Source organism: Hippocampus bargibanti, linkage group LG02 (genome assembly GCF_051943395.1).
Source record: "Hippocampus bargibanti isolate YZ-2025 linkage group LG02, ASM5194339v1, whole genome shotgun sequence".
In the NCBI taxonomy this organism is placed as follows: domain Eukaryota; kingdom Metazoa; phylum Chordata; class Actinopteri; order Syngnathiformes; family Syngnathidae; genus Hippocampus; species Hippocampus bargibanti.
The window spans coordinates 36731969-36756930 of NC_142735.1; the positions used below are offsets into that span (position 1 = coordinate 36731969).

Here is a 24962-nt window from a genome sequence, read left to right on the forward strand (position 1 = left end):
TCTTGACCAATCACGTGGCTTTAACTGAAGACTGGGGGTGGGGAATAGATGACAAAAAAATGTCGTCTGCCAATTTCTTGTTAGGAGAACGCGCTCATTAGCGAACGACACATCACTCATTGTGGCGCTCCGTGTGTATCCCGAAAAAAGTTTGTACGCCAAGGTAAAATGTTCATAAATTTAACGTTCGTAAACCAAAAAGTCCGTAAGTCAAGGGGTTCGTAAACCGAGGTATCACTGTATTTCTTAATTTTCTTCAAGTCACAAGTTATTTCCTGGCCAACCACACCCTCTAGTGTATGTGTAGTAAACCACACCACATTCGCAGCTGTGGATTGATTCCAACATAGCACTACAGAAGGTCTCAGGTTGGTTGGCATGCATGGATTTCAGATTCAAAATGGAAGTTGGCGCTCACTTTTTGAAATTGTAAATAATATTTTGAATTTCGAGAGAATCTTTCGGAGAAAAAGAAATGTTGGCCTCAACAGTGCAGCTTCTTGATGACATACAGGCACCACCCAACTTACGACCGGCTTGACTTATGACCACCCGTACTTACAACCACGACCTCCAGAAAATTTTAATTCTTCGCCTGGCACTCCAACGCAACAGCAGGCCGGCAATGCGTACGACAATTTTGGCCAGCCATCATCTCACTCTTGCACAGCAATCGACCGCGTGACGGCACCACAGGGGGGGGGGAGTTTGCCAGTCATTTATATACTAATAATAATCATTATTAATTTCATTTATAAGTGCCTTTCAAAACTCTCAAGGTCACTTTACAGTCACAGGATAAACCGTGAAACTGTTAGATGTGTAAAATAACTAAATAACTAAAATAGAAACCTTTAAAGTGTTAGATTTGTAAAATACTTTAAAAAATGCAACTTTTAAACTGTTACATTTGTTAAAAATAAATAAACAAAATAAACAAACATAAATAAATAATAGATACAGTCGCTAATAGATAGCTATCTAGGCAGCTACATAGCTAAATGATAGCTAGCTAGACAGCTAATAGATAGTAAATAGATAGTTAGGTAGCTAGCTAGATAGCTAGCCAGCCAGCCAGCTAGATAGCAAATAGTCAATAGATAGTTCGGTAGCTAGCTTAATAGCTAGCTTGATAGCTTTTGTTTCCCGTCCGACAAAATGAGCGAAGAGCGAATGAGCACCAGCTCCAAATGACTAATTCTTAATTCATTAATGATTAGCCTCTATTCAAAGTCTCTATTCAACATTTGGAATGTATTTCAACTTACGACCGTTTGGTCGGAACGGAACTCGGTGGTAAGTCGGATGTTACCTGTACATGGGTCACTATCGGTGTCTGAAAAACAGGGATTGCACTTGAGCTCCTTCGTGGAGCGTCGCATTCCGCCGGTCGTCCTCTGGAGGTGGATTTGATCGAAGGGGATTATGTCTGCTTCCAAAGCAGCCCTCCTGTCACTCCAATATGTGTTGAGGCAACATTTGGGACGTGGCCGTGTCCAAAGTGCAAACACGACCTCTTTGCTTTCAATTACACGCAGTCACGACAGCGGCTGGCAAACTTGACGGCTCGAAGGACCCCTCGCTCAACCCAGAAGTAACTCAAATAGATAGAAAGCTAGCTAATAGATAGGCAAGAGCCAACACGCTAATAGCTAGCCAGCGAGCTAGAAGGCTGTATATCTAGCCAGATAGCTAATATATAGCATTTTTTTTGTGTAGCTGTTTCTCTTGTTTCCATTTATAATTGTATATTATTTATTCTATTTTTTGATTGTAGTACCTATGCTTGTCTGTGATTGTAAAGTGTCCTTGAGAGCTTTGGAAGGCGCTTAAAATGTAATGTATTATTATTATTACTATACAATATAGCTAGCTAAAGATCTTTTTAGCTAGCTTTTGTAGCACGAGCTAGCTAGATATCGATATCTATGTGTTTATCTATGTATTTATTGAACTATTTATTTTAATGATAGTCGTGAAATTGGCTTTTTTTTTGCTGTGTCAAATTTAAAAAACGTTTTTGCTGGGTATTTTAATCTGACTTTGGTACTGTAGAAGAAGCTGGTGATGCCAAACGGGAGACAAAATAATCATCTTGATTGGCGTCAGGTTCGCTGATAAAAATGTGTCTAATACATATTTGTATGATCAGCAAATAAACAAGCTGTCAAAAGCAAGATTCAGCGAGCATTCAGGCCTCCGTCACTCACAGGCATTTAGTGTTTAACTCATGGACTTGCACAGAGATGCGTACTGTTAGCTACTTTTTCTTTTTTGCCGCATCATCATCATCATCTACCCCCCCCCATAGATTTGCTATCATCAGGCCAACGTTCCGAGTCTCGACTCAGCAAATCTCAGAACTGAGAGCCTCTTGATCAGGGCTCAGGAATCTTTTTGACTAAGAGAACCATCAAAGGAAAATACAGTAAAGTCTGGTTATATCGATATCGGTTATATGGATAGTACCGCTTATTACAATACTATTTCTATGAACGCAAGGAGAAAATTACATGCGCGCAGGGTCGGATGGATATATCGATATTATTTCCGACTCCCGAGAATATCGATATAACGAGACTTTACTGTATTTACAAATGTTTTTCAGTGAGAGCCACACAAACACGCACACACACAAACATGCACGCATGTGATTTCGACAGAATGTAACGACAACCGACATGCTGTGTGCTGCCAGCGTTGTATTCCTGTCCTGCCCTTACCTGAGCACAAAAATAAGCCCTTTCCCTTGGGGCTGCTTAAAAAAAAAAAAAAAAAAAAAAAAAAAAAAACAGAGTGAGCTGCCTAATGGCGTCAGGCAGCACATCCCATAAGGGCTCAAATCAGTCTGGTGTACTTTTCTGGCTTCCTCTCACAACAAAGGCGCTCAGTGACCGTATCAGACAGCCTTAATGAAGGGCCTGTGAGCAGCACATCAACTGTGCGGGTGTGCATGTGTGTGTGTGTGTGTGTGTGTGTGTGTGTGTGTGTGTGTGTGTGTGTGTGTGTGTGTGTGTGTGTGTGCGGGTGTGTTTACTATCAATCCAGCCTTGTGTCGACAGCCGGCGACGTCCAGTCCTTCCCCCCCTGCTGCCAGCCTCACCCCTCGCAGACAATCGCTCACATTTACAGATTGAGAGAGGTGGAAGGAAGTCTTCACGTCGTAGCCATTTTTAGCTAGCAGCATGCTTCAAGTCTTAAAGGACAACAGAAACCATTTTTTTGTTTCCTAACTGACATCAGAAAAACGTTTTCAAGCATCTAAAATAGCCAAAACATGCAGGCTGATATTTTTAGTCAAATACAAAACACCAATAAAAAGGACTTCAAGTGTCCCAAAACTGCCACAAAATGAGCTTGTGGAGATTCAGCAAGTCCCGCCCCCTTGTTCGTGACATCATGCCAGGATACTCCTTCACAAACTGACTTGCTCCAGAATCAAAACAATGGCTTCAGATTGGGAGACGATGCTTTCTTGTTATTCATCCAGTTATGAATATGAATCAGTATCAATTTGAGCCGTCTGGACTCTAATGTAGCGCCCAGAAAATGCACAAGATGGCGCCCAAGCTCCATTGGAAATGGGCTGATTTGTCTGCCGGCAATTTGTGTCAACTAGTATCAAATAGTAGTCTTGGTGCAACACACAATGATTCACCATGGCTTTATTTATGTGTTTTACTTCTAATCTAGCCATTAACACTGTGTTTTCAGATGAAAAAAAGTACCCAAAATGCATTGTGTGTGGCTTTCTCGGTCAGAGGCGTTCCCTCCGTGGCAGTTTTGTGACACGTGAAGTCATTTTTATTGGTGTTTTGCATTTGACAAAAAATATCATCCTGCGTGTTTTGGCTATTTTAGATGCTATCAAACGTTTCTCTGATGTCAGTTCAGAAACAAAAAAGTGGTGTCGGTTGTCCTTTGAATGTATTTCACTTCCATGTTTGGAGAAAATCATCGCAGTCAAGTCATTCAGTCTTTTTTCCGTCAAAATGTCTTAGCGTTCACACCATCCACTAATTGCATCTTGTAGTTATGAAAAACAAACAAACAAACAAACAAACAAACAAACAAACATCTAAATGGAAGGACGGTGGAACACTTGGCCAGCCAAAAAAAGGGTTGATCCTCTAAAAAGCCAAAGAGGAAGCATCTGCGCAGCGTGCTGTTCCAACACAAACACGGAGCCACCGCAAAAAAAATTAAAAAAAAAAAACAGCGTGGAAGGAAAGAGAGGAGTCCAGAATAGTTTTGTGTGTGTGTGTGTGTGTGTGTGTGTGTGTGTGCGTGCGTGCACAAGCGCATGATAATAATAATAATAATACATTTCATTTATAAGCGCCTTTCAAAACTCTCAAGGTCACTTTACAGTCACAGGACATAAAAGTGTAACAGCACAAAGCTAAGCCAGCAAAGAAGAAAAGAACAAAAAGACATTGCTGCAGTGCATGCCGTACATGACATATACTGTATAGAAAGCTAGATAGCTAGATAGATAGCTAGACAGATAGATAGCTAGCTCAATAGATAGCTCGAAATATAGTTAAATAGATAGCTAGCTCAATAGATAGCTAGCTCGATAGAGAGCTCAATAGATACATCTATCTATTGCTAGCTCGATAGATAGCTCGACGGGCGGACGGACAGATAGATAGAGCGAGAGAGAGACAGAGAGATAGAGATAGATAGAGATAGATAGAGCGAGAGAGAGAGAGAGAGAGAGAGAGAGAGAGAGAGCTAGAGAGCTAGAAATAGATAGATAGATAGATAGATAGATAGATAGATAGATAGATAGATAGATAGATAGATAGATAGATAGATAGATAGATAGATAGATAGATAGAATTCCAAGGAAAGAAATCAGACCGTTTCCACGGAGCTTTGTCGCTAGCCTTTTTTGGGTGCTCCATTTCCCCCCAATGTTGCCTCAAAATGACACGGAATAAATTCTTTAATGGATTGCAAACTTGTATGCTTTCCTCTTCAGAACTATTTGAATCATATTCATAACTGAATGAGGAACAAGAAAGCATCTTCTCCCAATCTGAAGCCATTGTTTTGATTCTCCAGCAAGGCAAGACGTCCTGGCGTGACGTCACGAACAAGGGGGCGGGACTTGCTGAAAATGCCCAATTCGCAGCTCAATTTTTTGCAGATTTTGGACACTTGAAGTCATTTTTCTTGGTGTTTTGCATTTGACTAAAAATATCAGACTGCATGTTTTGGGTATTTGAGATGCTTTAAAACGTTTTTCTGATGTCAGAAAACAAAAAAAGTAGTGTCGGTTGTCCTTTAAGGGCATATTTGTCCTCGCCCCTTAATCAGATGAATGAAAGCTCGGTATTCTCCGCAGCAACTGAGAATTCATATTTACCAAACACACCCACACTCAAGCGACCTCTTTGTGTATGTGTGTGTGTGCGTGCGTGCGTGTGTGTGCGCTAATGTCAAGGTGTGTAAAAGTCCACCTGTGTGATGTGCACCAGTGAAATGTGCTTTTCTTACCCGCAAACTTTTGCAGCAAAGTGCACGTGGACAAACATGGGAGGAAATGAGATGACTGAACATGACATCTTGTACAAATGACATGTCGATTACCTCCTCCAAGGCCGCAAGTGTTACTTTTAATCACGGTTAGCAAATAGGAGGGAAAAAAAAAACACTGGCCGAAAGATAGCATCACAAAGTTCAAGCTGTAAAGAAAGCTAGCTAGCCAATAGATAGCTAATAGCTTGCCAGCTAGATAGCTTTATCGCTAATATATAGCAAGCTAGATAGTCGGCCAGGGAGCTAGATAAAGCCAAAAGTGTGTATCCCAAAAATTAATTTCCCATAGGAAACCATTAAAATGAGAATAATCCGTTCCCAGGGCCACATAAAACATCATTTTGTACTTTCTAATTTTCTAAGCGTTAAAACGCCACAAAATAGACCTTATTTTATGTCTAATAAATGTGCTATGGTATTGTAATTAAAGAAACTGTATTGTATAATCAAGTCCCTGTGATAATTTTACCTAGTTCCTCATCAATTGTGTTCTGTTTAGCCGGGTTGATAGCTTTTTGAATCAGTGTTCAGATGGCTTGTGCTGGTTATTTGTGGAGCCTGATTGATGGGATATTTTAACCTTGCAGTCTACACTGTGCCTTTGAACTATCAACAATGTTTAAACAAGTCAAAATTTCACTGTTTTCTATCCATTTTTTCACTCTCTCTCTGTCCTCTGCCTATCTATTTAATTTGCAGCTGTGTGTTTCTGTAACACCCCCCCCAACTGCTGCGTTCTTGACCAATCTCGTGCAGCTTTAACCGAAGGCTGGGGGCGGGGAATAGAGGACAAAAACAAGTCGTCTGACATTTCCTTGTTAGGAGAACGGGCTCGTTCGCGAACGACACATCACTCATTGTGGCGCTGCATGTGTATCCCGAAAAATAGTTTGTATGCCAAGGTAAAATTTTCATCAACTTAACGTTCGTAAACCGAAAAGTTTGTAAGCCAAGGGGTTCGTAAGCCGAGGTATCACTGTAAATGACATGTAGGAAAACTTTTATGATGAAAGAGGAGAGTCTAACCACAGTATTGAAGATGGAGTCGGTCATTTGGAACGATTTTTTTCAGTTGACATGTAAACAGATAACCGGAGAGGATCATTTGGAACGATTTCATTGAGAATGCGAAAAAAAAAAAATCTCCGTGCCAGCCCGGTAAACGGGATCTAGGGAAACTGCTATTTCAACATTAAAAGCAAAAGGTCAAACTCATCAGCCATGGCTTGTCTTCAAACGTCTGTGAGGCTTCAGTGGAGAAGTTTCAATTGATGGCAAATCAGCCATACCGCCACAGATGAGATAGCAGGCAAGCAATACGAGCCTTATGTCAAACACAACAGGGGGGGGGGGGGGGGAGAAGATTGGTTTATCGCTGCATACCTCCTGCAGGTGTGCTTTGACCTTCTTTTAGCAAGACAAGAGAAAAGACCCACTGGTAACCTCCGTTTTGCTCGATTTACTGCAGATGTCCTGAACCTGACTTCCGTCCACAGAAGAAGGTTTTAAAAATTAACCCAGGTCAATGCAGGTTCTAGTAAAGTCTGCAGATACCGTACCAATCCCAAAAGAGGAATTACAGGTAGGGAAGGAACTATCTTGTACGGAAGACATGGTTGTACTCCCAAGTGATGGATTTGGTCCTCAGAGAAGTTCCGGGTTATGACAGAAGGTACTAGTCCTAAGAGAAGGTACTGGTCCGAAGAAACCTTGTACCAAGTTCTCATCGTTTGCGAGTGATTCTCAATGATGTAAACAAACGTACCTCAGCTCCAGAGTACTTGTCCGTGGAAGTCACCAGATCATCCAGAGACACATTTTGGGCCACAGGCATGTTGACAAACTGCAGGCGAAATATTTCCCGTCGAGTCGGCGCATCCGGGAGAGGAACGTAGACAATTCGGTCGAGGCGACCCGGTCGCATTAAAGCCTAGGAGATGGGAAAGAGGACACGAGGAGTAAATGGCCTACCTATGTTTGAGGGTTCATTAAAAACTGCAGTGAAATTCATTGGAGTCAGAGCTAGCTTCGGGAAGCAACAGCTACAAGTCCCACAAAACAAAACCTCAAGTACTCGAAAAGATCAGCTCGTTTTACTTTAAAGCTAATATTTCAGGGTCATTTTGCACCTATGGTAAGTTTGTCCGAGATAAATTGTCTGGCTACACCAAATTTGGACCATGTACTTCCGACGAATGGCCAAAACGAGATTGTCTTTGTCACTGCATAGGAAAGCATCTATGCACAAAGCACCAACCTCAGTCCCAGCCTGACATTTAACTTTCAACTTCCCATTTACATTTTTCATCAGCCATTTCCAGCGTCTGAAATAACGTCTGCCCGGATGCCCGCGGCGTACAACTTTTACGTCAGGTGTCCAACTTACAGTACGTAAGATAATATAGTTTCCTTTGCAACAATGTTTTTTTTTTTTTTTTGCGATGAGTCGTCTTATTGTTTTTCAAGTTGTGAAAAATGGGCCAGGCAACTTTATGGCTGGGCAGGCAACTTTACAGAGTTGTCTGCCCTGGTGCCCGCTAACTTTTTTGTCATGAGTTTCAGACACTGCCATTTCCGAAACCAATCTCGATGCTGAAACAAAACATTGTGGACAGTCTATCCAGACCGAAGAATGAACTCCATCCACTCGCGAGCTCAAGAGAACTAGTTAGTCCACTTGAGTGGCCGCCAATTTGGCACGACCTGGCCGAGCCAGGCTCCACTTCCTCGAGATCACTTCCGTGTGACCCCCAAAACAGTTTGTGAGTACGTATCCAAAAGCCTTGGTCTGTCTCCCCTTGTCAGACGTGGTTAAGTGGCAGGCGCCTCTCCAGCACAGACAAGCAGACGGAGCGACAAGTGCGAGCGTCTCACAGAGCTCCACTCAACCGTGCGAAGCACATCTTCGGCAGGCAAATAAGGAATACAGTAAAAACCCAGACAAGATTCAAATGCCCACGCAGTAATAATAATAACAATAACAATACTAGTCACAACAATAACAATCATAACAATAATAATAACAACAATAATAACAACAACAATAACAATAATAATAATAATAATAATAGTAACAATAGTAACAACAATAATTATAATAATAATAATAAAATAACAATAATAATAATAATTACAACAACAACAATAATAATAATCATGATAATAATCATAATAATAGTAACAACAATAGTAACAACAATAGTAACAACAATATTAACAACAATAGTAACAGCAATAGTAACAAGAATAATAACAACAACAATAATAATAATAACAATAATAATAATAATAATATCGATGAAAAGGTTTCTTCAGCCGTCATCTGTACTTCTTTCAAGGTCAGCTGACAAAGTTTCTTGGATAAGAAGCGAAACGTCCGATGACCTTGAAAGAAGTACAGGTGACGGCTGAAGTAACCTTTCCATCGATGGACCACTCCTGTACGACTGAGAGCTTACACAGATGAAATAATAATAAAAATAATAATAATAATAGTAACAATAACAACAATAAGCTATTTATCAGCTATCTACTAGCTGGCTAGCTAGCTTTCTCTTGAATTAGCTTTCTATTAGCTAAGCTAGTTTGACATCAGGCTGGGTAGTGCTTCTTGAAATTCCCCGTGTGCAAAGCGTGCAGGGCACAATCGCCTCCCTTTTGCCGACGGTTTCCTCATTCTCCCCCCTGGAGAGGCAATTGCCATTTCACTTTTCCAGCCTTTTTATTTCTCTGGTTTGACCATGTTTGTACGCGGAACTTGAGAGGTCGGAACATAAGCGCTTGGTTCGCCTTGCTAAAAAGATAGTTAGCTAGAGAGATAGTTAGCTAAAAGGATAAATAGCTGAAAAGATAGCTAGCTGAAAAGATTGATAGCTAAAAAGATAGTTAGCTAAAGAGATAGATAGCTAAAAGATAGATGGTCAAAAAGATAGATAGCTAAAAAGATAGATAGCTGAAAAGATAGTTAGCTAAAGAGATAGTTAGCTAAAAAGATAGTTAGCTAAAAAGACTGATAGCTAAAAGATAGATAGCTAAAGGGAAAGGCAGTGTGGCCCGGCGTTGACAAAAGGAGTAGCCCGTTGGCGCAGAAAAGCTTCTTGTTGTTCAGCTCTTGGGATTTTTGCATTGCTGGCTTGGGTTGGAAGACAAAAAAAAAGAAAAAAAAATGGCTACGTCTGTGTACGCTCTCAGTCGTACAGGAATGGTCCATCGAAAAAAGATGGCTAGTTAGCTAAAAAGATGGATAGTTAGCTAAATAGATGGATAGTTAGCTAAAAAGATGGGTAGTATACTAAAAATATGGATAGTTAGATAGAAAGATAGCTAAAAAGATGGATAGTTAGCTAAAAAGATGGCTAGTTAGCAAAAAAGATGGATTGTAAGCTAAAAAGATGGATTGTTAGATAGAAAGATAGCTAAAAAGATGGATAGTTAGCTAAAAACATTTTTTCTTATTCGATATTTAATGAACATAACTTGGAAAATATTGCTCAGTTAAAGCATAGCATAAGATAGCCTCATTTGGTAAGAATGTGCTAATGTGCCCGGCTAACAAGCAGCTAAACTTCCGCTAGCCTGCACACATGAAAGAAAGGAAGCTTTGACAGGACAAGCTAATGACGCTAATGACGCGTGCGTTGAACTCTTCTCCCCCTTGAGGCGCACCACCGCTTGATCACATTCTACAAAATGGCCGACGTGTACAGACATGCACTCATGTTAGACTTCACACCTCAAATGGCTTTTGGGGAGTCCGTCAAGGAGCGTACGAACTCAAGCCAAACATGAATCCCAATCAGAAAATGGTTATCGTATGACAAGGAAATGATGAGCGGGTAATTGGAAGGTCCTTTGTTGTGAACTAACTGTCCATCTTTTAGCTATATTTCTAGCTAACAATCCATCTTTTTAGCTAACAAGCCATCTTTTTAGCTAACTAGCCATCTTTTTAGCATACTACCCATCGTTTTAGATAAGTATCCATCGTTTTAGCTATCTATCCATCTTTTTAATAATAATAATAATAATAATAATACAAACTACCCATCTTTTTAGCTATCTTTCTAGCGAACAATCCATCTTTTTAGCTAACAATCCATCTTTTTAGTCAACTAGCCATCTTTTTTAGCTAACTAGCCATATTTTTAGCTAACTATAAATGTTTTTAGCCATTTATCCATCTTTTTAGCACACTATCCATCTTTTTAGCAAAGCATCACTCTTTTTCGCTCACTATCCATCTTTTTAGCTAACTATGCATCATTTTGGCTAACTATCCCTCTTTTTAGCAAACTATCCATCTAGACGTCCGATTATTATTCCAGGAGGGTGAAGAAAAGTAGAGGAAATGAGAGCGGGGTCATGTTAAAAAGTGGAATCTTTGGAGGCTATGGTCATTTAAAAAAAAAAAAAAAAAAAAAAAAAAAAAAAAGCTATAAAGTGCCTACCTATAAAACACGTATGTTTGCTTTCCAAAGAGCCGTTTCCTGAGAGCTGTCCACAGTTTTCTGCTGGCTTGACAACAACTGGCCTTCAGCCTTCAGTCTGAACGTCTCCCGCTTCCTGTGGGCATCCTGCACATTCCTGAACTGGACTGGCTTGGACTCAAGGCCAGGTTGTCTGAGCCAAGGTTGCACAAAACCAGCATTCTTCATGAATTGAGCTAAAGCTAAGCCTCAAACCCTCAACGCTGGCCAGCCAATCACAGCTGCTAAATGGACAGGCACACCGAGGACGCAAACCAAGGTAAGCAAACGCAATTGTATTCCACGGGAAATAAAATCAGCTCAAGAGTGTCATCAAATGCGATATTGTTTCCAAGAGGCTAAATGCTAATGTTATGCTATATATATTTTTTGTTAATGATCTGCTCTCTCTCGATCTATATTCATAATAATACATTTAATTTCAAAGCGCCTTTCAAAACTCTCAAAGTCACTTTACAGTCACAGGAGAAGTTTTTCTGTGGGTGAGCAGCGGCTGCCACACGCGCCAGCGTTCACTTAACCGTATCTATTGTTCACATATTTGGTATAATAATAATAATAATAATAATAATAATAATCTGTGCTGTATGTCATGCATATTAGCATATTTGACAATAAAGCTGACTTTGAACCTTTGAACCACTTTGAATAATAATAATAGCCTTTTTAGAATGGAAAAACTTGTGAGGACCGGTCAAGAATATCCTCACTACGTATGGTATCAAATGGTAGTGGTCCTCACAAGACTATTCATACAAAAACACGCACGCACGCACGCACACGCACGCGCACACGCACACACACACACACACACACACACACACACACACACACACACACACACGCACACACACACACACACACACACACACACACACACACACACTAAAATAAACAGCAGTGCTGCTGAGTGACCCAAGCGACTGGGCCGGATCCGTTTCCACTTGCGTGAAATGTAAACATTGCTTTTTGTTTCCGCTCATCTTGAGCTGAGACCAGAATGGAAGTGTGCGTGCGATTGTGCGTCCACGTGCACGTGCACGTGCGTGTGTGAAGAAAAAAAGGAAAATGAAAACAAAAGATAAAAGATCAATCAAGATTTTGGAATCCCTCACTACCATAGACAACGTAAACATTCGTCAAAATTGAAATAGCACATCCACAACAGCTATAACAAAGCACTTCACATCATTGCAATAGTAAGCGCCTTTCAAAACTCTCAAGGTCACTTTACAATCACAGGTTAAGATTTTCTGTGGGTGAGCAGCGGCAGCCACACGGCCAGCGATCACTCAACCCTGAATAACTCTAAAATATAGAGCTAGCTATTAGCTAGCGTGCTAGCTAGCTAATAGATAGCTAGACAACTAATAGATAGCTAGCTAGGTAGATGGCTACTATGTTTCCTGACTCAAATAGCTAGGTAGCTAGCTATATAGTTAATAGATAGCAAGCTAGATAGATAGCTAATAGATAGGTAGCTAGCTAATATGTTTCCTGACTCAAATTGCTAGGTAGCTAGCGATATAGCTAATAAATAGCAAGCTAGATAGATAGCTGCTAGCTAGCTAGCTCTAGCTAGCTAATATATTTCCTGACTCAAATAGCGAGGTCGCGAGCTATATCGGTAATAGATAGCAAGCTAGATCGCTAGATAGCTAATAGCTAGCTAGCTATCTAGTTCATATGTTTCCTGACTCAAATAGCTAGGTAGCTAGCTATATAGCCAATAGAAGGCAAGCGAGATAGATAGATGGCAAGAAAAATTCCCCACGCAGCATGAGGAAACCTGTGTCAGATTTCCTCACAGACAAGGTCACCCTCGCTCGCTCGCTCGCTCTCTCTCTCTCTTTTTGTCGCCACGGTGACGACAATCTGGTAACCCAAGCTGCCAACGCGCAAAAAAAAAAGGAAAAGTAAAAGGTCTTTGTGACAGAGGATTTGAACCATCACCCCCGAGTCAGCGGCCAGAGTGCATTTGCTCAGTGGATGTATGCGTGTGCGCGCGCAATAAGCCCTTGTAGCTGCGTTCTTAATAATAATAATAATACATTTCATTTATAATCGCCTTTGAAAAGTCTCCAGGTCACTTTACAGTCACAGGATGAGGATGAGGTTTCTCTGAGGGTGAGCAGCGGCAGCCACACGCGCCAGCCTTCACTCAACCCGGAAGTATATCAAATAGATAGGAAGCTAGCGAATAAACAGCTAATAGCTATATATATAGCAACTAGATATGTATCTAGATAGCTAGATAGTATATGAAATGTATTATTATTGTTGCTGTGTCTATTAGCTAGTTTGCTATCTATTAGCTGTCTAGCTGGCTGGCAATCCAGCTAGATAGATAGATAACGAATAGATAGCTAATAGATAGCAAATAGATAGGTAGCTAGATAGCTCGCTATATAGATAGATAGCTAATAGATAGCAAATAGATAGCTAGCTAGATGGCTAGATAGATCAATAAGAAGGGAGTCTAAGCGCTGCATTGAATGTTTATGTAGTCCTGAAAGCCAATATTTTTATCTCATAAAAACCCTTTTAAAGCTACCAGTTTATCATGAATTTGTCGTGAACGATTTCAACATGATGACCAAAGTAAAAACAAAAACAAGAGACAAAGAACGCTCTTCATGTTTTATGCCAATATTTTGCAAAAGTAACAAAAGCAAAATCATATCATGTACAGCGATACCTCAGCTTACGAATGCTTGAGCTCACCGACATTTTGCTTTACGAACATTAAATTTGAGAGGATATACTATCGTACTATACCAACTAGTTTTCGGCGGACGAACCAAACCACACGGAGCGCTACGGTGGCTGGCGGACTAGTTTTCCACACTCACTTTCTTTAAGTGCAGACGTGGTTTGTTAGCGAGTGGAGTACTTTTGCTATTAGGGGACCAAAAAAGACCCCACCAAAGGCTAGCGTTAAGCCCAAGAGGAAACAAATGAAAATGACGGTCGAGCAGAAGAAGAAAATCATTGAAAAACACCAACGAGGTGTTCGTTTGTGCGATTTAGCGTCCCGGTACCAGTACGCTAAGTCGACCATTTGTACGTGTGGCTAAGGGTGTTTCCGTGTTGTCTAAGCAACGGTCTCAGGCAATAGAAGAGGTTGGAAAAACTTCTGTTGATTTTGGATTAACAGAAAGCAGCTTGCGGGGGACAGTGTGAGTGAGGGTATTAACGCCGAGAAAGCACGGAAGCAACTTCACTCGGATATCATCAAGAGGCAACGACATTAACGACCATCACAAAGATCAATAAAACCACTTGATGATACAGTACAGTTTATTTGTTTAGTTACATAACAATAGCACATTTATTATACATAAAATAAGGTATATTTATTTTGTGTACTTTTAAGGCGTATTTAGTCAAAAATGATGTTTTAGGGGAACCTGGGAACGGATTACTCTCATTTTAATGGTTTCCTATGGGAAATTAATGTTTGGAAGACACACTACAATCCAATAGCACATTAATTACACGTAAAATAAGGTCTATTTTGTGTAGTTAGTTTTAAGGCTTATTTATTCGAAAATGATGTTTTAGGTGGACCTGGGAACGGATTATTCTCATTTTAATGGTTTCTTATGGGAAATAAAGGTTTGGAGAACAACTTTTCATCTGACACAGAACCAATGGGAACCAATGAAGTTTGTTAGCCGAGGTATCACTGTGTTTGTAATAGCCTCAAGAAATGATTGCTGTTGATGCTGTTCCAGGGCATCAAACCCCCAAAACTTCCCCTTTGCTCTGGATAATTACTCGAATGAAAGGCTTTCTCAAAAGCTGCAGTAATTACTAGATGTGCGGCGAGAGGCTGGCCAAGTACAAGGAGGCGGCTGGGGGAGGCGGCTGGGGGAGGCGGCTGGGTGGGGGGGAAGTACTGAAAGAAAACATGACAGGCAGGTATTAAAAGTCAACGGCTGAGGCAGGAAGGAAGCGGCAAGTGGCATGTGTTGGAACGCAGACAAGGTTCAGTTTGGGCCCTGAAGGCGTGGCCTCGCCAGTCACATTATCTGGCTGACTAGCTAGCTAGCTAACTAGCAAGCTGTAGATTCACTGTCTAGCTGGCTGGCTATCTAGTTAGGTATCTGTTGGCTATCTATTTGAGTTACTTCCGGGTTGAGTGAACGTTGGCGCGTGTGGCTCCCGCTGCTCACCCGCAGAAAAAAAAATATCCTGTGACTGTAAAGTGACCGTGAGAGTTTTGAAAGGCGCTTAGAAATCAAATGGATTATTATTATTATTATTATTAGTAGTAGTAGTAGTAGTATCATTTGCTAGCTATTTTTCTATCCATTAGCTCTGGCTGGCTAGCTAGCTATCTATTCACTGTCTAACTGGCTGTCTATCTAGCTAGATATCTGTTGGCTATCGATTGACAAGCTTTCTATTTATTTGAGTTCCTTCCGGGTTGAGTGAACGGTGGCGCGTGAACGCTGGCGCGTGTGGCTCCCGCTGCTCACCCACAGACAAAAATGATCTTGTGACTGTAAAGTGACCGTGACAGTTTTGAAAGGCGCATAGAAATCAAATGGATTATTATTATTATTATTATTATTATTATTAGTAGTAGTAGTAGTAGTAGTAGTAGTAGTAGTAGTAGTAGTATCATTTGCTAGTCATTTGCTATCTATTAGCTATCTGGCTGACTAGCTATCTGGCTGGCTAGCTAGCTACCTAGCTAGCTATCTATTCACTATATAGCTGGCTGGCTATCTAGTTAGGTATCTGTTGGCTATCGATTGGCTGGCTAGCTAGCTTTCTATATAGTTGAGTTACTTCCGGGTTGTGTGATTATTAGCTCGCTAGCTATCCTTCTATCTATTTGAGTTACTTTCGGGTCGAGTGCAGTTTCGGGCAATTTTGAAACCTCACTTTATTTTGAAAAATAGAAATCAAATTGTAGTTTTGAAGGCAAAGCAGCCCAAACAAACACAAAGAGAAGGTGCAAACTCTCCATTAGAAAGCTAGTGCAGAGATTCCAACCCTGCACGTCAGAATGACGAGCCACAAGCCCGAACCACTAACTCATCGTTTTGCATATGAGGGCTTCAAAGCGGCAGCGACGAGCTAAAAACGAACGGTTGTCAAGTGGCGGCGTTAACGAGCATGTCCATCTATCAAATGATCTTTTGCCATCAGGTATCATTTACACCCCCCCCCCCCCCGTCCCCCATAGTAGATCCTGACCTTCCAGAATGGTCCCTTCAGTCCCCGTCCACCCCCAAAGCACCTTTACACGACCACGCTTGTCAAAGGCCTGCCTGTTGAAGGTCGGCGTGTATGCGTTGGGGTTGCGCTCTTAGCTCGTTACGTGACACGGCGCGGCGAAGGGCCACAGGAAGGTGAGTGAAGGAGTTCGGGTGGGCAACAACGGCTCCTCTCACGTGGAGAGGAGCCCATCCGTTAAGTGTGTTTTTCTGCAATTTCACAAAGTGGAATTTGCTCAATTTGCTGTCCTCTTGACTTCCCAATGCCTCAAGTTATGGGAGTATAAGTGGGGGTTGTGTACTGAGGTTTGGAACCGCCGTAGCCACTCTCAAGGGCTTGCACAGCGCAAGAATCAAGACAAAATCCTACGGCACCCTTCGCACCCTGCCCACCCCCCTTTCCAGCGACTCTCCTCTGGCAGGCGCTACCCATTCAAAGCCAAACAATTATAAACGTTACAGCGACTTAAAATGAGGCTAAAAACACCGTCCAAATGTTGATCGAGGTCAAATATATACAGGCAACATCCGAGTTACGACCGGCACGAGTTACGACCACCCGTACTTACGACCAGGACCACCAGTTTTTTTTTTTAAATTCTACGCCTGCCGCCGCAACACGCAAGCAGCCAGCAACGTGTACTACAATTTTGACCAGCCAGCATGTCACACACTCGCACAGCAATCTACTGCGTGACTACACATCTCCGTAGTACTGTACACTGTTTTTTTCCTTCGCTATCCGCCTGAGTGCGAGCGTGTGTGTCGCGAGAGCAGGCTAAGTATAACATCTAAAAATGAACTGTTCAGTAAACAGTTTTTATACATTACAGGTACAGTTATACAGTCCTAAAAATGATAGTAAGAAATACAAAATGATAAAAATGACACTAAAAGTTATAAAATTTATAGATGAACTGTAAACAGTTTGATATATCATAGTATTCAATAGAAAATGTTGCCATTTTGAATGGATTTCGACTTTCGGCCGTTTGACTTACGAGCATTTTGTCGGAACGGAACCCGGTCGTTAAAGTCAAAGTCAGCTTTCTTGTCAAATATGCTAATATGCTCGACATACAGCACAGATGAAATGACTGTCCTCTTGGATCCAGCGTCCAAGGCACTTAGAATGACTTAACAAACACAATAAACACGAAAACGCCAATTTGCCTGTTACCTGGACTTGTGAAAGAAATACCCATATTTCAACTTGTCAATCATGAAAATATCATGTTTGCTCTCTCTCTCTCTCTCTCTCTCTATATATATATATATATATATATATATATATATATATATATATATATATATATATATATATATATATATATATATATATATATATATATCCCTACTGTACTACTACTATAGGGCCGATACTACCAGTAAGATTTTAGAAGTACAGATGACGGCTGAAGAAACCTTTTCATCGATGGACCACTCCTGTAGCACCGAGAGCTTCCACAGACGTACGATAAAGATTGTTCAGAACTTCAACTATGCACATCTAACCTACTTTCTTATGGGTTGACAAAAATAGCTAGCAACAAACTAAAATTACAAACTAGCGTCCTTTTCACCTTTTCTGTCCGAAGTCAAACTCCGGAAAATGCTTGGGAGTATTCCTCACGAAACGACTGTGGTTTTATTTTAGATTTCACACTTTTTGTTGCTTTTTCTCTGGCAGATGCCATTACAAAACAATACGTCTGTGGAAGCTCTCAGTCGTACAGGAGTGGTCCATCGATGAAAAGGTTGCTTCAGCCATCATCTGTCCTTCTTTCAAGGTGTCGGACGTTTCGCTTCTTATCCAAGAAACTTTGTCAGCAAACTAAAGTCGTACTGGTAGTATCGGCCCTCTATATATATATACATATATCCCTACTGTCCAGACGTGGCGGTGCCGGACTCTGCTATGATTGGTCCCTGCTCTAAATTTGGGGGGAGCAGAGGACTAATTCCCGCGGCTCCACTGATTGCTTCTAGTCAAGACAATAGAAGTAGGGATATACATATAGGGCCGAAACTACCAGTCAGACTTTAGTTTGCTGACAAAGTTTCTTGGATAAGAAGCGAAACGTCCGACACCTTCAAAGAAGGACAGATGAAGAAACCGTTTCATCGATGATAAGACAATGATAAAAACCGTGCTAACTCTTGACTCTCGATTCCAGGAAAGACCCGTAGCACGCACATGCGCAATTCATTTAAAGGAAGCTAACAGCTGGCACTCTGTCGACCGCAATTTTCATTCATAAAACTACAACCCGGGATGGGATGGTGAAAACCGTACTCATTAGGGCAAAAACGGAGTAGTTGGCAGGTATGAGTTAATCAAAGCTAAGCCGTCCAACAGTATTAAAGCTATGATGTCACCTAATAAGGTCATAAAATGAAGACGCTGACAAAGTAATCAATGTCCTAGTGGCAAGAAGTGCAATCCAATCTTCACGAGTATCCTCCGATTCTTGACCTTGGCTTGGGGGGCACTGAAACGCTACACCGCCCAGCTAGCAGCTAGCAGCAAGTCTATTTCTGTCATTGTCTTACAGTAAAAGCGCCTCTGCCCCGCCAACCGTAATTGAATCGGCGAGGCGGACGGAGACTGCCAGACGTGACCGCCCGCATGCTCCCGCCCGTCACAGCGGTTGAAGAACAAGCTGCTTAAGAAGAATCACCGTCTTGCGGCTAGCGCGCTTAGCACCATGTTTTCAAACGCTAAGTCTCACTTTGCTGTTGGGACTTTCTCGGAGGAAATTGCAGAACAAAAAAATAAAATAAAATAAGACGCAGATACCTCGGCTTACGAACCCCTTGGCTTACGAACTTTTCGGTTTACGAACGTTAAACTGATGAACATTTTACCTTGGCGTACAAACTATTTTTCGGGATACACACGGAGCGCCACAATGAGTGATGTGTCGTTCGCTAATGAGCGCGTTCTCCAAACAACAAATTGGCAAACGACATTTTTTTTGTCCTCTATTGCCCGCCCCCAGTCTTCGGTTAAAGCCACGTGATTGGTCAAGATCGTAGCAGTGAGTGGATGTGTTTTAAACATGAAAGAGACAGACGACAGAGAGTGAGAAAATGGATAGAAAACAGTGAAATTTGGACTTGTTTCAACTGTGATAGTTCAAAGGCAGAGTGTAGACTGCAAGGTTAAAATATCCCATCAATCAGGCTCCACAAATAACCCGCACAAGCCATCAGTTCAAAAGACAAGCAAGAGAACCAGCTATTAATGAGGTTTCTAGTGTGTCTGCTTGCATCTGTTGCAATATCACAACTTCCAAGATGTACAAACCCAGCTAAACAGAACACAATTGATGAGGAACAAGGTAAGATTATCGCAGAGAAAGGACCTCCAAGGGATCATTCCTCAAGATGGTGAAAGAAGAAGACTATGTTCCTCATCAAGTTTTTAATGCTGATGAAACTGGCCACTCCATTCCATCAAGCTACCAACGACCATCACAAAGGTCAATAAAACCACTTTATTATACAGTACAGTTTATTTCTTTAATTATAATACCGTAGCAAATTTATGATACATAAAAAATGTATATTTTGTGTAGTTGTAAGGCTTTGAAAATATAAAATGATGTTTTATGGGGACCTGGGAACGTATTATTCTCATTTGAATGTTTCCTATGGGAAATTAATTTTTGGGCTACACACTTTTCTCCTTACACACTCTGTCTGGGAACCAATTAAGTTCGTAAGCCAAGGTATCACTGTATATATATATTTTTGGAGGAAAAAAAACTCCCACTACTCCTTTAGTTATGAATGTATTAGGCAACATCTATGTGCAGAAGGCTGAGTTGAACGGTGTGCACTTCTCTCCACCGATGCGGCCACGCCTCAAGTTGTGCAACAACTCCGGATGTCGGTGATTCCTTTTTGGCACGGACGCAACCAACCTGACTTTCTAAAGATAGAGAAACAGGTCCATTCACATCTTGTCAAGCGCTTCAGCTCCACAACCGCTAAACCGCTAAACCGCTAAACCTCATTCAGATTGAATGCCTGTCCTGTCTGTGTCTTTTGTGTTGTGTCACATTATTTGTTATTTGGATTATTTGTATGGATTTTTTTTAGGTGTTTTGTTTTGACTTCAAGATGGCGCGGCGAGAGTGGCTGCCTTTCCAGCAGCTCCTGTATTTTGTTTTTCTACTTCTTTCTTTCCTTTACTCTTCCTTTCATCACTTTGCTGCTGTGTAATGTCCATTTCTCCACTGAGTAGTGCCTGGCCTGGTCGCTTTTTAGTTTTAGCGCCACACAACTGAATCCCAAGTATGGCCTACAATTGGCGTGGTCATTATATAAAAAACAACAACAAAAAACACAGCCATCTGCTTGCAATTGTAGTTGAGGCTGTTCTCTTCAGAGATAGGCATCAACATGGGAGGTGGGGGGGTTTGCAAAACGTTTCGGGTCCCTTGCGCTAATTGTCCTTTCTTATCTGGATTTGCGTCCAGTGTATAGCGCTTAAAACTTGGGAGTGGGCTGGGGGAGAGGGAAAAACGCTTTGTGAATGACATTTACAATTTCATGTGTAAAATACAAGATGGTGGTGGTCCAATTGAAGCTGCTGTGCAGTGTGTGTGTGTGTGTGTGTGTGTGTGTGTGTGTGTGTGTGTGTGTGTGTGTGTGTGTGTGTGTGTGTGTGTGTGTGTGTGTGTGTGTGTGTGTGTGTGTGTGTGTGTGTGTGTGTGTGTGTGTGTGTGTGTGTGTGTGTGTGTGTGTTGTGATTCCGACTGTGATAAGGAGTATGTTGATGTTGTGTGCAAAAAGCGCTTTGTCTGTGGCGCGTAAAAACATCCTTGAAAGTGGTGAACCTGGCACTGGGTAAATATACCCGCGCACATGCGCAACTGGCATCCAGTGCTACGCTTTCAAGGACTGAGAATGAGCTTTTTCCACAATTCCCAGCATTCAAAGTAAGGTTAGGGATTCAAGGGATGGAAATGATGGAATTTTTCATGTGGAATCAAGCCTGGGATAGGCTTTTTGGAGCCAGGGTTCAACTTTAGCCGCGATGGATGGACCAAAAACAGCTTGTTTCTATCCTTCGCTTCTTGCAGAGGATAAAGAATACATCTGTGAGTAGCATTGTCATCAATGTCTTCATCGGTTGATGCATGCGTGCGCATTCAAATATCAGTGACTGAAAGGGCTATGTTATATGTGTTAGCATTAGCATTAGGCAGTTTTAAGACAGAGTTAGGATTTTAATCGGATGAAAAAATGAAGCATTTTTGGGGCCTCCTTAACTCCTTCACTCGTTCACTCTTTCACCCCTTCACTCCTTCACCCTTTCACTCCTTCACTCCATCACACCTTCACTACTCCTTCACTCTTTCCATTTTTTTCCATTTTCATTTGTTCATTCGGTCATTTTTTCCTTCCAGTGCCAGGATTTTTGTCATTTTCACTCAAATTGCAGGACCCACAGAATATTCAGTTTTAAGAATACTATCAACATTCAATGCAGCGTATGAAACTTTAGACTCTTTTCTTTCAAAAGAGAAAAAAAGAGTTAATTCCTAAATTATGTGGGTTTGGAGTCACATGAGCTTGAAATGAGGGCACGTGTTCAAAATACATACTTATTGGTTTATTTAGCGCTTTAACAACAGCTGAAGCTGGAACAACGTGCTAACCTGGAAAAGGGAAAATACTGCCCCTTGTGGGAAGGAAAAAAGCAGCAAGAGGACATGGCCAGCGCTTTATCGGCACCCAAGCATAAAAAAAAAACAAAACCCGCCACGTCCCACTTTTCAATTCCCCAATAAATTGGGAAATGGCAGCGAATGAGTTCATGTTCAACTGAGGTTGCTGTAACTTTATGCTATGCAAATTGCCAAATGTCTGATTCCACTTTAAAATGACAATTAAATGAGCTTACCACGCAAAAAAAATAATCAATCAATAAGAAGAAATCAAAGGAAAAAATCAGCAGCGACTGCAGACCACCAGACATCCTTTTTTCCCCCCAACGGACTTCCTGTTTATGCAGGAAGCCAACGGCTGCTTGGGAAAAGCAGGCAAACAAGGAGGGAAATGGGGGGGCTTGGGAGCACTCAGGAAGACTTTGACAGCCACAGTAGTATAGTATAGTATAGTATAGTATCGTATAGTATAGTATAGTATAGTATAGTATAGTATAGTACAGTATATTTCTATATCCTACAACCGTTAGAGACCCTCAATCCAGATGAGCTCGGGCCCCCTTTCATACTGCAAACTCCGCCCCCCACCTCCGTATTTGAGGCCCGCATAAATCTTGTACTGTGATGAATGCATTGTGTGCACGTGGGAGTACACGTACGCTGGAAAAACACAAATCGAGACAACCAATGTTTTCTTTCTTCTGTCATATAGATAGCTAGCTAACTACATAGATACTGTAGATAGCTAGCTAGCCAGATATATACTCTACCTAGCTAACTAGATAGATAGATGCTGTAGCTAGCTAGCTAGCTAGATATTGTAGCTGGCTATCTAGATAGATACTGTAGATAGCAAGCTAGCTTGATACTCTAGCTGGCTCGTTAGATAGATAGATACTGTAGCTACTTAGCTAGATAGATAGATACTGTAGCTAGCTAGATAGATAATTATGATCGATAATCACGAGACGTCTACTGGCTGAAAAGTGGACAACCGTTGCGTACTCTGACGGTGACGTGACTCCCACGTCTGGTTTTTGCTCATGTGGTGGGTCTTTGGACCACTCCTCAAAAAGTCTTATTTTTCCACCTTTCACAGGTGAAAATGGGCAACTGCAACTGACGATTGATTGGATAAACACACCAGAGGCGCTTTTTGCATCATGTAGCCTTGTAGGGTGGAAAGAGGTATCGGACGGGGGGAGGGCGGTTCGTTCACCCCAAAAGTTTCTGCTGGTGTTTTCAAAGTGTCAATGGGAGCACGGAAGCCAAAGTCCATAAAAAGTATGATATGATCTCAATTACACCGACAACACGTCGTGTGGCCACTTTGCCCCAACTACAACATAAATAGTCATTTCCTGCACTGCACCCCCCCCCCCCCTCCCACAAAAAACATGCTTCCCACTGTCGGAGCTGTGAAAGTCGAGCTATTTATGGTATGCGCCACTTTCCATCCCTGAAATATCCAGTCTTTTTTGGGCCCTCAGCCCCCTCCCCGTCTTTTTGCCGGCCGCTGCTTGACAGACATTAAAAGCCGCCTTCAGTCGAACTGCACACTGAGATTAAGTTTGACAGACAAATAGCCTCCTCAAGACTCCAATGGCTTAACTCTTGTCCAAGTTGAAAACAAGAATAAAGTCATGCTGTATTTTCCCGTGTATAAGGCGCAACCCCAATGAACGGTTTACAGTGATACCTTGGCTTACAAACTTAATTGGTTCCCAGACAGAGTGTGTAAGGAGAAAAGTGTGTATCCCAAACATTAATTTCCCATACGCGCCAGTAGGTCGGCAACGTGTATGACAATTTTGGCCAGCCAGCTAGCCAGCATCTCAGTCTCGCACAGCAATCGATCGTCTGATGGCGCCAGAGCATGCGAGTCATTTAGCCTCCGAGTCGCTTGATTTAGACTTACCACCGTTTTGACTTACGACCGTTTGGTCGGAACGGAACTCGGTCGTAAATCGGATGTTCCCTGTACTTTTCAACTCCCGAATAAATACGGGAATGACAGTAAATGAGTTAAAAACAACATTTTAAAAAGAATAGAAATTCATTGAAAATGGAAGTAATGAAGCGCCACGTAGCTGCTTGGAACGTAAACATGGATGTAGAGCAGATTACGTCATGGCTGTATGTCAGAGTATATCGTGAAAAGTGTCGTTGAAAATGCGTCATGGAAAGACAAACTCAAGAAGTACATCGCGGAGCACCCCGGAACGTAAACACAAGATGGAGGAGCTCCTTCACGGCAGTTGATCCTCTAGGTCACATGACCGAGGCACAATTTGTTGGGAAATTCCACTTGCGGGGCGTCACTGACGGATTCCTGTGACTTAACCTGGAAGTCGGGAGCCATTTTGAGTGGGAGCTCTGCTATTTGTTAGCCATTTGCATCCCGGGAGGGCGGTCACGGCGGTGTCATACGTCAAGCTAAGTGCTTCCTGAGGTTAGCCATGCTCTGCGCTGAGTTAGCTGCCACTAAAACGCCGTCATGCATTCAAGCATGGCAGCGTGACAAGAGGAGAGAAAATAAACCCTGGTGAAAGCGCATTATGGGATGTTTCAATCACCCGGTGGGCATTTTTTTCTACCCAGTATGGGGTTCTATGATAAGTGGTCAACAAAAGCATGTCAAATAGAGAGCAGTGGTGGGCAAAGTATGGCCCATGGGTCGCACGTGGGCCGCCGACAGCCTTTCTTCAGGCCCTGCAAGTACTACTTTTTAGTGTAGCTTCAGTTCCGCATCCGCTTTGTGCTGTCATATTGTCTCTATGCTGTCATATTATTTGTTATTTAGTTTTTTTTTTGTTATTTTGACTTCAAGACGGCGCCGCGAGAGTGGCTGCCTTTCCAGCAGCTCATGTATTTTGTTTTTCTACTTTCATTCCTTTCATCACTTTGCTGCTGTGAAATCCCAAATATATTACAGGTAACATCCGAGTTACGACCTGGTTCCGTTCCGACAAAACGGTCGTAAGTCAAACGGTCGAAATCCATTCAAATTGGCCGAC

General features: G+C 41.8%; 1 protein-coding gene across 2 annotated transcripts in view; it reads right to left on the reverse strand.

The window, feature by feature from the left end:
* afg2a (AAA ATPase AFG2A) overlaps positions 1-24962 on the reverse strand; it is an 88106-nt gene that overhangs the window by 2848 nt on the left and 60296 nt on the right. For both annotated transcript variants that reach the window (XM_088991226.1, XM_088991225.1), the window contains exon 17: positions 7313-7477. In XM_088991226.1, coding sequence (XP_088847352.1) covers positions 7313-7477 — 165 coding nt within the window. The remainder of the gene's footprint in view (positions 1-7312; positions 7478-24962) is intronic.